Source organism: Canis aureus, chromosome 22 (genome assembly GCF_053574225.1).
Source record: "Canis aureus isolate CA01 chromosome 22, VMU_Caureus_v.1.0, whole genome shotgun sequence".
Lineage (NCBI taxonomy): Eukaryota > Metazoa > Chordata > Mammalia > Carnivora > Canidae > Canis > Canis aureus.
The window spans coordinates 22,130,375-22,146,271 of record NC_135632.1 but is presented as its reverse complement, the minus strand read 5'-3'; the positions used below and the strand labels follow the sequence as shown (position 1 = coordinate 22,146,271).

Genomic DNA, 15,897 nt, shown 5'->3' with positions numbered 1-15,897 from the left:
TGGAGGAATGGAAGATTCTAATTTAAGTGTCATATTAAAATACTATAGCAATTCTGAGGAGAAACTAAGAATAATCAAGGAAAGCTTTTTTGTTTTCCTTAAAATGAAGGAAATCTGTGCTTAGATTATTTGCATGCGGTGCCTACCTGCATGGCTCAGTTGGTTAAGTGTCTGCATTTATAGGTCAGGTCATGATCTCAGGGTTCTGGGATCAAGCCCCATATTGGGCTCCCTTGTTCAGGGAGGAGCCTGCTTCTCTCTCTGTGCTCCCCCCTCACTCATGCCCTTTCTCTAATAAAATCTTAAAGAAATTATTTGTATGTATGGTCTTGCTGGATTTAGGACATTTATAGTCTAAGAGGGAAAGCCAAAGTTGAAATAGTTGATATAAAGATTTTGGAGAATCAGGAGGAACAGTTGAGATCTGGAGCCTTAAAGTTTTAAAGTATGTATTTATTTACCGAAAAAACAGTTCATAATTTTGGCAGAAAAGCGTACATTATATAATTTTATCTGGGCTAGAGAGAAACAGGATCTAACATTTACTTTAACGAAAAATTTAAGTGATGAAATTCAGGGAAACATACTGCAAGATGCCACTGGAAAGATTCTACTCACACAAAATTGCCCTGGTAGAACCAGGCCATGTGATTTTGTTTGGGGAGGGACATGTTTACATGACAATGCTATCTATCCATTTGGCTGTACAGGAATTTTTGTTTTGAGCTGGGAATTTAGATCAAGGCCAAAAACTTTGAAGGGCCATTTATGAGGGGCTGTGATAACCCTACTATTTCCCTACAGAGGAAGACTTTGAAAAAAAGGAGTTTTGTGTTCAGGTTAAGACTTTCGACCGTCACCATTTGAGTTTGCCTTCAAAGAATCTAGGAAATGAAAAAAAAAAAAGAATCTATGAAATGGGGACCATTTATATCTGGTTCCTCCTTTCAGCAAAATGAGGTAGCTTTACATTTAGAAGACTGTGGTAACACATGTAGCAGGGTGTTTAGGTGTAGCTTAATAAAGGCTAATGCAGTTTTGTAGTTCCAATAAACTTTTTTTTTAAACACAGTAATACAATATTCTAAAGTAACAAACATCAGAAACATAACTAGTAATAAATTTTTTTTTAAAGTTACTTATTTTATTTTATTTTTAATTTATTTATGATAGTCACCCAGAGAGAGAGAGAGAGGCAGAGACACAGGCAGAGGGAGAAGCAGGCTCCATGCAGCAAGCCTGACATGGGATTCAACCCCGGGTCTCCAGGATCGCGCCCTGGGCCAAAGGCAGGCGCCAAACCGCTGCGCCACCAGGGATCCCTAAAGTTACTTATTTTAGAGAATGGGCAGAGGGGCAAGAAAAGGAAGAAGCTGAGCCTGGAGCCCCCACTCAGAGCTTGAACCAACGACCCTGAGAAAATCAAGAGTCTGATGCTTAACTACCTGTACCACCCAGGTACCCCAGCGATTTTTTTTTTTTTTTTTTTTTTTTTGCGATTTGCTTTTTAAGCTTAATTTTACAAATCATTTATTGCTTCAACAAGACAATGAATACTAGGATGCTCTGTTCAAAAACTTATCTGAACAACTAATTTCAGTCACTACTTTTATTCTTTATTGTCTTTATTTTCCAAGTTTTGGCTCCCAAACTTGGCAAACATCATGGAGATCTGTACAAACATGCATATACATATATACACTAACACATATTTAAGTTTAAAGCCTCAGTTTCTCATTAAACCTTGTACTCAGGCTCCTGTTAAAAAGAGGGAAAGTGGTGAGAAGAATCAGGGAAAACACGAATAAATCCCAATCTACAAGCTCCTTATTGTTACAAATTAAAGCAGGCATTTTAAGGCAAAATCCATTACCTTGCTAAAACTTCACTAAGCTATAGACTCAGATATTTACAAGAAAATAAATAAACAGCCCCTTACACACTACAGTGTGGTTTAATGACAAGCCAGCCAAGGAGTTGTGTTTTGTTGTTATTTCAGGTAAAAACAGTTAATGTTTCAGTGATTAAAATTTCAGATGTTAAAAACTAACTACAAGCAAGATCATCATTATACTCTGAAGCTGAATGTTTCAGACACTTGTCTTTAAATTACTATGCAAATCCATGACCGTAACATTCAGGCTTTATAATTAAAATACTAATGTTTGGTGACTAAAGAGCAAACATGATTAGTTTACTCTAGGTCGTTTGATTTTATTTTTCTCTGTAGGAGCTTTCCTCTTCTGTGATAATCCAGGCCCAGGTTCCTTATTATTCTGAAGAAACGAAACTGCTTCTGGTAGACAGTAATTTTCTACTGGAGGAGGTGATTCCTATAAAAGAAGAAAATACATTGTTCATTTTTTTCCTTGACTATGCTTTTTAGCCAGAAAGACTTAAAATTTGTATTTTAAGGTATGCTAGGAATAGACCATACATGACAAAATCTCACCTTTTATCAGAAAAATTTATAGCTCAGGTGGAATAGGGCACGCTCAGACCTTGATAATGGTGTCATTTGTAGAGTAAGGTTAAGAAGTGACACCTTATACTTAGTGTCAACTTTTTTTTTTTTTTTAATTTTTATTTTATTTATGATAGTCACACACAGAGAGAGAGAGAGAGGCAGAGACATAGGCAGAGGGAGAAGCAGGCTCCATGCACCGGGAGCCCGACACGGGATTCGATCCTGGGTCTCCAGGATCGCGCCCTGGGCCAAAGGCAGGCGCCAAACCACTGCGCCACCCAGGGATCCCAGTGTCAACTTTTATTTTCAAAGATTTTATTTAATCATGAGACAGAGAGAGGCAGAGACATAGGGAGAGGGAGAAGCAGAGCCAGATGTGAGACTTGATCCCTGGACCAGGATCACACCCTGAGCCAAAGGCAGATGCTCAACCACTGAGTTACCCAGGCACCCCCCTTATTGTCAATTTTAAAAAATATTTTTAATCTGTAAACATGTGAGATAGGTGTTTCATATTCCCCATTTTACAGATAAGATAAAAAAGGCTAAATAACATTATATAACTAGCAGGTGGCAAAGCCAAAATCATTACAACACTGCCTCCAAAATCCTTGCAACAACCATATTCCAATTAAAATGAGCTTTCCCTCCAAGTGGCAGACTGGATAACATGAAAATGAATCACCATAAAACACTGGGTAAGTGCCTTTTGATTCAACTCTTCCCTGGATGACAACTTCCAACCCAAATATATTAAAGGCAACTATCACAAGACACTGGAGAGGAAATAAGATTAGGCAATATCAGAAGGGTTGACACTTGGTAGGGGGTCCGGTCTGAGGAGAAGTGTCATGTGGGCTGGCTAAACTAAGCCTCAACAGAAAGCAGGTAGTATTAATGGCCTGAAACCACAGCCACTGAAAAATGAGGTGGGAAATCCCAGGAAGGAGCAGGAGAAGCCCCAAACTCGGTCATGAACTCTGCCTCAATCTTTGCCCTCTCACCATGGAAAGGCAGAGGAGGCTTAAGCTTAAAGACTTGAGCTCTCACTCACAGCAGCCGGTGCCTGTTAAGCAAACAGAATGGCATCCCCCTGAGGAACATAATAGAATCTAATTTTTACAACTTAAAATGTCTAGGATGCATATAAAATTATACAACATCTGAAGAACATGACCCATTCTCAAGAAAAAAATCTGAATCCAAAACCACAAAAAAGATACAAAACTTAAAACACATGTATTGAAAATTACAAAATGTTCATGAAAGAACTTAAAGATGCCCTAAATCAGTAAGTTCCGGGATCAAAAGACTGAACATAGTAAAGATGTCAGTTCACTCAAATTAATCTGTAGGCTTAATGTGATTCATATCAATCATAGCAAGAGGTTTCTGTAGGCATATAAATACGGTTATCCTAAAACTTACATAAAAGGTATAGGCTCCGGAATGGCTAAAATGGTCTTGAAAAAGAAAAATAAAGAGGAATCACTAATATCAGGGCTTAATACATAAATCATAAATAAGATGCTATTGTAGAAGAAAAGATACCTAGATCAATAGACCCCCACAATATACCCAACTGAATTATGACAAAGGGCCAAAGCAACTAGATGGAGGATAGTTCTTTTATAGACCTTCTGAAACAGATTTTTTTTTTTACCTAAACTTCACACCTTATATGAAACCTCACACCTCATACATTTATGAAGTATACCAAAGATGTTCACTCTGACTAGCCATTAAGGACCTGCAAATTAAAACCACAGCAAGGGATTACTACATACCAAATGAAAAGGCTAAAATAATGAAGTAAACATGCCAATGAGGATACAGAAAAAACCGGATTGCTCATCTCATTGGTAGGAACGTATAATGTGACTATTCTGGAAACACACTGAAGCATTTATCTCAGAACAGTCTATATCTCCGCAGTGATCCTTCATTTTGTCTTTTTGGATTTATCTCAGTGCAATGAAATCTTATTTTCACACAAAATATGTGTACAAATGTTCACAGTAGCTTTTTTCAATAATAGCCCCAAAGTAGAAACAACCCAGATGTCCTTCAATAGGTTAATGGTTAAGCTATAGTATATCTGAACTACTCAGCAATAAGTAGTAATAAAATTACTGATACAAGCAACACATGAATGATTCTCAAGAGAAAAAAAAAACAATCCAAAAAGATTACATACTATATTGATTCCACTTAAAATTTAAACAACAGATTAGTGGTTGCCAGGTGTGAGACCCCTGGAAGAAGAGAATGAAGGGAAGGATGGGTCTAGTTAAGAAAACTCAAGGGATCCCTGGGTGGCGCAGCAGTATGGCGCCTGCCTTTGGCCCAGGGCGTGATCCTGGAGACCCGGGATCAAATCCCACGTCGGGCTCCCGGTGCATGGAGCCTGCTTCTCCCTCTGCCTGTGTCTCTGCCTCTCTCTCTCTCTCTCTGTGACTATCATAAATAAAAAAAAAATAAAAAAAGAAAAAAGAAAACTCAAAATGAAGGGTTGCTGTAGTGATAGACTGTTCTATATCTTGACTGTGGTGGCAGACACATCAAGTAGAAATGGAGAAATTGGAGTAAGTGTGGATTGCATCACGTCAATATCTCGGCTGTAATACTGTGTAATACTGCTAGATTTTTGCAAGATGTTATCCACTGGGGGAAACTGTTATTTCTTACAACTATATGTAAATCTACAATTCCCTCAAAATAAAAACAGTATATCTTGCTCATGACCCAGATGTTGGAAGTAGTAGACACACCATAGCTGCTCTTATCCTTGAAATGAAAAAGCAGAAAAATAGAAACTATAAAAAAAGAACCAAAGAATTCTATGTATAAAAAAATTTAATATCTAAATAAAAAATCTCATGGAGTAGGGTTAAGAACAGAATGAAAATACAGAAAAAAAATCAGTGAAGTTGGAAGCAGATAAACAGGATTTAGTTAATCAGAAAAACAGAAAAACTGCAGAGTAAACATAGTCTGAAGGACCTGTGGGACAATATCCAAAGGTATGAGTGATTAAATTCCCATAACTAGATGAAAGAATGGAGAAGTAATGGCCAAAATTTCTTTAATGTGGTGAAAGAAGTTTACAGACTAAAGAAGCTCTGCAGGGATCCCTGGGTGGCGCAGTGGTTTGGCGCCTGCCTTTGGCCCAGGGCGCGATCCTGGAGACCCGGGATCGAATCCCACATCGGGCTCCCGGTGCCTGGAGCCTGCTTCTCCCTCTGCCTGTGTCTCTGCCTCTCTCTCTCTCTCTCTCTGTGACTATCATAAATAAATAAATTAAAAAAAAAAATAAAATAAAAAATAAAAAAAAATAAAAAGAGTAAAGAAGCTTTGCAGACACCAACCAGGATTACATTAACATAAAGAAACCACACCTGGCAATATCCTAAATGGTGAAAACCAAAGATGAAAATTCTGAACAGCAAGACACATACCCCACACACAATGACAAAGAGCACTGCAATATAGGAGAAGAATTCAAATTACCACTGACTTCTTATCAGAAACAATAGAGGCCAACAGAAAGTGGACTCTTTAAAATATAAGGAAAAACAGATATCAACTCCCAAATTCTATAGCCTTCAAAAAGAATCTTCAAGCATAAAGGTAAAATAGACACTCAAATAATTAACTAGAATTGGTCCCATCCGACTTGTAGTACAAACCAGTTTTTCGGGCTGAAGGAAAAGTGATACCAGTAGGATAAATATAAGACTGTATTCTTCCTTTTAATTTTCTCAAAACATAGGATTGTTTAAGCAATTTTTACTTGAAGGCAGAACACTGTTCTGTGGAGCTGTATTAGACCAATGTAAAATATATGACAACTCTACAGAAAGTTTGCTGGCCCCTGCTTTATGTTAAACGACCAGACATTAAATATTTCAGGCTGTGGGGAACAGATGGTCCCTGTTGCAACTACTCACCCCAGCTACTGTAGTGCAGAAGAGAGAACATATAAATGGCTGGAGCTGTGTGTTCCAGTAAAACCTTATAAAATAGGCAGTGGGCAGGGTTTGGCCTGTGGGCTACAGTTTATCAGCCCCTGGTTTAAAAAGGATAGGGGAAGTAAAGGAACCTCTATGACTGCAAGCTTTCTACATTCTGTGTGAAGTGGCACAATATCATTCCAGCTACACTATGGAAAGTTAAGGAAGTATACTGTAATCTGTAGAGCAAAACACATCCTGTCCCCAACCAAAAAAAGGCAAGAAAGGAAGAACACAGAAACAAAGGAGACAAACTGAAGACAAACTGCAAAAAACCCTAAATCCAATCATATCAATAATTACATGATGGACTAAACATTCCAAAGAATAAAAAAGCAAGACCCAACAATACTCTGTTTAAAAGAAAGCCATTTTATGGGGCACCTGGGTGGCTCAGTGGTTTACAGTCTGCCTTTGGCTCAGATTGTGGTCCTGGGGTCCTGGGATTGAGTCCTGCATCAGGCTCCCGACAGGGAGCCTGGTTCTTCCTCTGCCTATGTCTGTGCCTCTCATGAATAAATAAATAATAAAATAAAAATAGTTATGAAGTAAGATTATCAAGTGTACAAGTAGAAGTACTAGAAAATGAGAACAGAAAGTGGAGACAAAATATCCTTGCTGAAATAACTCAAGATTTTCTAGAAATGAAAGACACAAATTACCAGGCCAGAAGAGGCCTGTCATGTGCAGCATAATAAAAACAGACCCTGAGAGCCTATCATTTTGAAATTTTAGAAAACTAGGGACAAAAAGAGCTTCCTACTAAATCATAAGTTACTTAAAACAGATTATGAATCAAAATACAATACTAAAAGCAAGGAGATTAAGAAGAAAATGTTTCAACCTAGAATTTGATGTCCATCCAAACTGAGAAATTTGAGCACAGAAAAAAGAATTTTCACATACAGAAAATCTGTTTATCCCCATGTGCTTTCTCAAGTTACTATAAAATGACCTTTGACAAAATGAGAGATTAGGATGACAAGGGATATAGAAATAGGAGATCCAACAGAGAAGAGAAAGGATGGTGGTGAATGGAGATCCTGGGAGGACAGCACTGTGTAGTAGAGGGTGACCATCCAGAGTGGAGCAAGGTAGCTAAGGACACGTCATCACCAAGATCCCCGTGGCCACTGCACCCAGCTTTTTAATGAATTAATACCTCACCCCACCACCAGCTTTTAACCTGAGGTCAGAACATTGGGGTAAGCCTATCTCAAGAGTCTTACTTGTGCTTGGCTTATCTTGATCATGAACTTGAAGTCAAGTCTGCTTGACTCTCCCTCCCTAGTCTGCTGCTTTGCTTCCCTGAAGTGTTCTGTCTTGACCTACTTCTGAGAGCTAGGTTGGCAATGATGAGCTTAGACATAGAAATACACAGCAGCCTACTCCGCCCAACTGCATTCCTCCAGACATCTACTGCCTGATACACAATGTAACCCTGAGAAAAGCAGTGAGTAAGAAGGCTTGAGCTTTTTAAAAAGTTACTTAGGTGTTTCTAGGAGTTAATACTGGCTTATTAATTCCTAATTAGTACATCCCACTGCTTTATAATAAAGGTTTCATGTTTATGTTTTAGCCATTTTTTTCTATATATCCTGAGCAACTCCGAAACACAAACAGCAAAAATTACACAGCATGGTGAGTTTTGGCTTCCCCTTAGTTCTATACCATTCTATTTGAAATCCTTGGTAGTAAGGCATTATCATGTGTCATATCTTGCTGATTTCTGATGGCATTTCAGGTGCTCTGGTATCACAAAGATTTTTCTTTGCCCAAATAAAAACTTAGGCTAATTGTGAATAGCACTATTCCAACACTAAGAAAGGGCATTTTTAATGCTTTTAGGTAACCCAGATTTTTATACCTGCTCTATTTAACTCCAAGCTAAATGTTTACGTATGTGTTCATTATAAAAAAATAGAATGAAACTGAAAGGGATTGCATACAGAATAGGAGGAGCCAAACATTCTACTAATAAACTAGTCAAAGGTTTTGTCGTGCAGTTACAACCCTATGCATATAAGTCTATCTCTGGTGATGAGGAGGTCAAGGACAAAAATCTTACACACCTGCATCAGATAATCAGCAATGTACTCTGTTTTCAAGCAGTACACATTTTGGGCAGCAGCTTCTGCTATATTAACTCCTGAGTCATCTGGTTTCAGTTTATTGAAGTCAGAAAAGAGATGTGTAGCTTCTTTAAATAAAGGTACAGAATGACCAGGTAGTACCTAAAGAACAAATAATAAGCATCACAATCTATCAGTGTCCCAAAGTAGTTCAAGTATAATCTGTACTTAAGGACTGTCATCTCACAAAGTAGAGAAAATCAAGAACTGATCACAGCAACCTTGGTCAAAAAAAAATTCACATAAAAAACTCTGTAAGTTGACTCAATACAAACCTTTGCTCCTCCTGACTGAAGAAGGCGTTTGAATCCTGCTTCTCGGGACTGGTCAACATGTAAGATAACCTTCCACCCACTAAATGCCCCCTACAAATGAAAAAATAATAAGTGTTGAAATTATTTGGGAAATTAAATGCAAATAATACATCATTTTATCTGTAAATGTAGTTTTACGTCAACAAATAATCTTATAACCTTTACTTCTGCCACAGTGGTAATTGTCTCTGGTCAGAATACTCTGAAACACATAGCTATGGTGTTTGGCACACAGTAGGCTATCAATAAGTACTTGAAAAATGAAGGAAAATGTTTTGATGATTAATTAACATGAAAACAAAGCAACTTGGCTTTTATTTAGTCTTGTATTTTTTCCTTATAATTAATCCACGGTAGAACTTATTGTACAAGTTCTTAGATTAGATGAAGTCTCTATTATATTTCTCTTGAAAATGTTTGCAAATCAGAAATATTAAATATTTCACTAGGGAATAACTATCAACAAAAGCCAGTAGAATTACTCTAAAAGAAGGGAATTAAGGCTAACAAGGGCATGGGATACAGTAGAGAGCTCAGAATACAACACACAAGATTATTTAATTTGGGTTTCTAACTTTTGTGACCATGGACTCCTTTGACAGTCCAGTGAAACCTCTGGCCCTGTTTTCTCATTCTTTTAAAACAAAAGCTTTATTGAAATGTGATTTCTGTGCCATATGAACAATGTTTTAAAATATTAATTTTAACATAAACTATAAAAGATTACAAAAAACCATTTTATTGAAAACTGTCAAAATATTTGCAAATTTGTAACATAATAGATGCCCTTCTGTATTAATGAATTAAATCAAAAGACCTAGTGGTGACTGGAGCTATTACAATTTCAAAGTAGTTAAGACAGATGGTTAGCTACACTTCTGAGCATAATGTATAGTTGTCAAATCGCTGTTACATATGTGAAACTAATGTAATACTGTGCATCAACTATATTTCAATTAAAAAAAGATGATAAACATAAGCAGTATCTCGAAATACTTGCAACTATAATGCAAAAATGTCTCTCTTCTCTTGGGGTAAAATCACAAGTACTGTTAAATGTTGTGATTGGTTACCTAGACTTCTATAATGAAAAGAAATGCTTCCAATTGGAGGTTAGTAAAAATAAAGATGTATTCCAATGCTCCATCCAAAGTGTATAAACAGTGAATTTTATCTACAACTCCTTTGGGAGAGTCTGTGGACCCCATGTTAAGAAACCCTGAAGGTAGATGCTGAAGGGTCTTTGGAAGAAATATAGCATGGGTCACATTTTAAAATTATTTTTACCATTCCTTTTTACTTTTTTAAAAAAGATTTATGTATTTGAGAGTGTGCATTCATGCATACGTGGTGAGGGGAGTGGCAGAGGGAGAGAGAGAATCTCTAGCAGACTCCTGGCTAAGCGAGGAGTCTGATGCAGGGCTGGATCTCACCACTCTGAGATCATGACCTGAGCTGAAATCAAGAGTTGGATGCCTAACTGAGTGAGCCACCCAGGTATCCCATATACACATATTTTTAAAAGAGACATCAACATTATATATACCTTCCTCTTGATCATAATTAAAGGAATTAGGAATTAACATTAGCCCTATTTAGAATGCTCAAACTAAGTATATCAACCAAGGCATAAAAGACAACTATATTTTGTTAATAAGCACATTCTCTTAAAATTAAAATCTGTTAATAATCATCAAACTGAATGCCGTTCATATCACCACATTTGTCAATACCTCAACAATGCCTGATTCTTGTCTTTGCTGGATTTTTTTCCTCCATCTCATTGCTGCAAGTGCTAGTCTTCGTTGCTGTACATTGATTCCAGTCAAAACATCAAGTATGGAACTACTTCCCCATTCATAGTCTTCTTCCTAGACAATTAGTACAATAAACTTCAGAGTAGTCCTACAGTATGTCCTCAAGAAGTCCATGATCTCATAAGAGTTAAAAGCTATACATTCAATTGTTATAAATACAGAGCACTAAATATCAGTTTATGAGCACAGAGGAAGAATATGTACTTTAATTCATAGAAGGGTCATGTATATATATATATTTTTAACGATTTTATTTATTTGAGAGAGAGAGACAGCGAGCGTGAGCACACACAAACAGGGGGAGTGGTAGGGAGAGGGAGCAGCAGACTCCCTGCCACCTCAAAGGCAGATGCTCAACCAACTAAGCCACCCAGGCACCCTAAGTATATCTGGCTTTTAATTAGAAATCAGAAAAATACTGCTACATTTCTAAGAAATATAGTAACTACACCTTAGTAATTAGTAATATACAGATTACTAGGCTTCATCTATTATAAGATGAACTTCATAGAAGGACATGTTCTCAGTGGAGGTATGTGTTAATAGCTTGACTACCTGTCCATAGAAATCAGATCCCTAAGGGATATTGATTGAAAACTTCAAAAATTGCATGACAGATATTACTGTGATGGTTAGTTAGGAGCCAAAATATTTCAGACAACTTAATATTTAAGGGGCTGGCAGTAAAGATAAAGCTTATGATGAGATAATCTTCACATTTTCTAATGTTATTCCAAAGAGAAAAAAACTAAGTCCACATTCAAATTAAACAAAACTGATATAACTAAGAATCTGGGTCTGTAATCTCTTAAAAATTTTTTTTTTTACTTTGTTAATGTGGACCTTATAAAATCGGTATAATCTAACTAGACATATTTGGTTATTTCCATTATATGAATGATTATGTGGATACTGGAATCAATTATTAAGACTTACAGACTCCCCGCTGAGGCTCGATTCCCAGGACCCTGACTGAGATCATGACCTGAGGCAGATGCTTTTAAAGAAAAATGATTCTTCATATTAATTTGAATACACACCAGCACGAAGTGCCCAGCAGTCCGGCATGCTTCCAGGTAGGAGCGATGAAGTACCCACTTCCCAGCTGCCACTGAAGCTAAATACTTCTCGTTTCGAAGAGGATGTCCCACAACAATGTGTGTACAGTTGGGATCAAAGCATTGCTTCTCTATTACTAATCCACCTAAAGTAAAGAAAAATTGATACTTTATTGAAATTCTTAACTTCTTCCTAGAAAAAACGTCAACTCTACAAATTATTTATAAATAAAATGCACCAAATAAACCAAAAAACTTTGACAATTATTTTACTTCACATACATATATTTTTATAAAATAATATTTTTTAATGAAAAATTAAAATAGAAAGAAATAGTAAAATGAAACCCTACACACTGGCCACCTAGATTCCAAAATTACCAAAATTTTGCCATCCTTACTTCAGTCTACCCTCTTTTTGGCTTAACTATTTAATTAATTAATTTATTTTAAAGATTTTATTTATTCATGAGAGAGAGAGAGAGAGAGAGTGAGAGGCAGAGACACAGGCAGAGGTAGAAGCAGGCTCCATGCAGGGAGCCCAACGTGGGACTCAATCCCGGGTCTCCAGGATCACGCCCTGGGCCTAAGGCGGCGCTAAACCGCTGAGCCACCCAGGCTGCCCATTAACTATTTTAAAGTAAATTCCAGACATCATGTTACTCTACCCCTCCCCATTCAGTATGCATCTCTGCAATACATGGTAATTTTCTTACACAGCCACAATGCCATTATCAGACCAAAATTAACAAAAATTCTTTGCTATTTCAATACTAAATCCTTATTCAAACTTTTCTGTTTGTCTGTACTTGGCTTGTTACAATTAAGATATTAAAAACAAAAAAAACCCAATATAAACAGAGTCCATTTACTACTGTTATAGCTTTTAAGTCTCAACTACTTTTGCAATTTCCAACCACTGAGTATTGGTAACCAGGGAGATGGAAGTCAAGAAACGGCTTCTAAAGAGTAAAAGCAGAAAATTTTTTGAGTGGAAATAAGGTCAATAGCTCAACAACACAGAAGCTAGGGAGGAAAACACACACCCTAGGGAAACATGAAGCAGCAGGCAGAAGCTGAACCCTCTTCTCACAGATGTATGATGTCCGATTTTGAGGAAAGAAGGCTTAAAAGCTTATGTAAAGCATGGCTTTTGACTGATCGATTTTTGATTTACACTTCAGAAGTTAACTTGATTATTGGTTAGGCAAAGTTGTATTAAAGACTTTGTAAGAATTCAACAAAACATCAGAGCTCTACTCATGCTTTACAGATAACTAATAAAGGAAGCAATATTGTTTGACCACATACTATATGCCAGGGATTGTGGAAAGTACTCAGGATTATTAACTAATTAATCTTCACAACTCTCTGAAGGTAGGTTACTATGATTATCTGCCATCTACCCATGATGACACAAGTACACAATAACTCACTCAGGATCAGAATGACAAAAAAGGGATCCCTGGGTGGCGCAGCGGTTTAGCGCCTGCCTTTGGCCCAGGGCGCGATCCTGGAGACCCAGGATCAAATCCCACGTCAGGCTCCCGGTGCATGGAGCCTGCTTCTCCCTCTGCCTGTGTCTCTGCCTCTCTCTCTCTCACTGTGTGCCTATCATAAATAAATAAAAATTAAAAAAAAAAAAAAAAAAAAAAAAGAATGACAAAAAAACAAGGTGAAAATTCCATATTATATTGAGATCTAATTCTATTTAACAAATTTATTCGGTAACCCAGACAACATAATAGATTTACTTATGTAAATCAACTGGCCACAGTTGCTTCATTTATAAGATGAAGGGTCTCTTTGCATTCTGGTATCAAAAACTTCCCACTCAGACTCCATTCCAGTACAATCTGTCCTCATTTGCCTCTCTTCTAGACCATTCTCTTGCCAGAGTTTACAGAGATGGAATAAAATACAGGAGGACAGATGCTTGGAGCATCTTCTTCCATTCTGAGAGCTCCAGATAAAGCTTAACAATCTTGATTTATGGGGTGCCTGGGTGGCTCAGTCGGTTAAGTGTCTGCCCCTAGCTCAAGCTGTAATCCTGGGGTCCTGGAATTGAGCCCTGCATTGGGCTTTCTGCTCAGCAAGACATCTGCTTCTCCCCCTCCCTCTGTTCCTCCCCATTCCTCCGCTCATGCTTTCTCTTTCAAATAAATAAATATTAAAAAAAAATCTTGATTTAGAACTCCATCTCATTTGCTAGGTGACTGGGAAACAGTGTTCCACGTGAGTCCAGTTTCTAAGAAACATAGCGTCTCAACTCTATTTGACAGAAATCTTTTTTAAGATTTCTATCGGGGATCCCTGGGTGGCTCAGTGGTAGCGCCTGCCTTTGGCCCAGGGCATGATCCTGGAGTTCTAGGATTGAGTCCCACATCGGGCTCCCTGCATGGAGCCTGCTTCTCCCTCTGCCTCTGTCTCTGCCTCTCTCATGAATAAATAAAATCTAAATAAAACAAAACAAAACCCAAAAACATCTATCATAATTTACCACATTCTTAAAAGGACAGCACTAACATTTAATCTTTTCTTGATGACTCAGGGCTATTATTAAAAACAACCATTATTTCCTAATGTTTTCTCTGTATCAACCTGTCAGATTAAGTTCTCTTCCTATACTTTTCTTAATTCTGTAGAGTTGCTCTAATACAGTAACAGCTAGTCACATGTGGCTATCAAACACTTGCAGCATAGCCCAAATTGAGATGTGCTAAAAGTGCAAAATATATATCAGATTTCAAAAACTACTTAGGAAAAAAAGTAAGATCTCACTGATATTTTATACTGATTACATGTTGAATATAATATTTTGTGTACAGCAGGTTAAATAAAATGTTTTATTAATTTTACTTGATTTTTTACTTTTTAAAATATGGCTACTGGGCAGCCCCGGTGGCACAGCGGTTTGGCGCCGCCTGCAGTCCAGGGTGTGATCCTGGAGACCTGGGATCAAGTCCTGCATCGGGCTCCCTGCATGGAGCCTGCTTCTCCCTCTGCCTATGTCTCTGCTTCTCTTTCTCTCTCTGTGTCTCTCATGAATAAATAAATAAATCAATCTTTAAAAAAACAATAAAATAAAATGTGACTACCACTAAGTTTAAAATTCTGTATGTGGCTCTCTTTCTATTGGATAGTCCTACTATAGAGCACCAGAATGACATCAGGTGGAGAGGTTGACAACAGTAGAATAAGAATGTTACATAAAAAGGAGCTCCTCTCCAGGTATTACCATACCTTCAACTTCATTAAAATACAGTTTTATTTTAAGTCTGTAATTTCAATGATTTATGGCCCCAAGACTAAGAGTGGCGTGCTCTACCTGAGTCAGGTGCCCCACCCATCTTTTTTCCTCTCAATTTGTAGATCTTAGAAATGCTACTATACTGCCTTCCAAATAAGGTTACATTTTTGACTTAAAAAAACACTTGTACCTAGTTTTTCAATCAGATGACAATAATCAATACGTTCTTGAGGATTCAGAGACGACAACTGAAATATGTACTGTTTTTTCAAGTCTTCATGGGTTTCCTCTATTGTTATAATCTGAAATGGAAGAGTTTTATTTTAGAAAGAATTAACATTAAAAAGGTTATCAATCAGGTATATGGGCTTTTTAAAGTGACATTTTTAATCTTTTCTCAAATACAGAAATAATAACATGAAGAAATGCAGGTTTCAACATTTGCGAACTCTTCATACTGACAGCAAATTTTTAATGCAGCATAATAGTAATATCAAAAAGGCAATCATAAAAGGATAAACTAACCTTTTCTCTAGGGTGTGGAGCCACAGGTGGGTTGGCTAGGGGGAAGGCAATACTGGGAGCTTGAGGTGTAGGGATCAGGTGGCTGTCTTTTACTGGTGTTTCCAGTTCTTCAGAGGTCGGGTGTTTTGGGGCTTCAGTCACACACACGTTTCCGGGATCACAGACTGCTGAGGGCAATAAAATGCTGCAGTGTGATGTTATCCAAATACGACTAAGAACAAATTCGGGCAAATATTCTCATCTGTCTTAACCAAGATGAAATTAAACACAAATTCTGGAATGTAAAAAGTACATGCAAAAGAAGTAGCCTATTTCTAGAGC

General features: G+C 37.3%; 1 protein-coding gene across 7 annotated transcripts in view; it reads right to left on the bottom strand.

Moving 5' to 3' along the window:
- Positions 1-1,594: 1,594 nt before the first annotated feature.
- The window catches only part of TOPBP1 (DNA topoisomerase II binding protein 1), a 60,816-nt gene continuing 46,513 nt past the window's right edge, over positions 1,595-15,897 (bottom strand). For 6 of the 7 annotated variants that reach the window (XM_077865091.1, XM_077865095.1, XM_077865094.1 and 3 more), the window contains 7 exons: positions 15,577-15,743; positions 15,242-15,353; positions 11,784-11,947; positions 10,660-10,797; positions 8,888-8,977; positions 8,553-8,714; positions 1,595-2,333 (listed from right to left, as the gene is read on the bottom strand). In XM_077865091.1, the coding sequence (XP_077721217.1) occupies positions 2,190-2,333; positions 8,553-8,714; positions 8,888-8,977; positions 10,660-10,797; positions 11,784-11,947; positions 15,242-15,353; positions 15,577-15,743 (977 nt within the window). In that variant the 3' untranslated portion in view covers positions 1,595-2,189. The remainder of the gene's footprint in view (positions 2,334-8,552; positions 8,715-8,887; positions 8,978-10,659; positions 10,798-11,783; positions 11,948-15,241; positions 15,354-15,576; positions 15,744-15,897) is intronic. The other variant, XM_077865093.1, reaches the window with a different exon arrangement.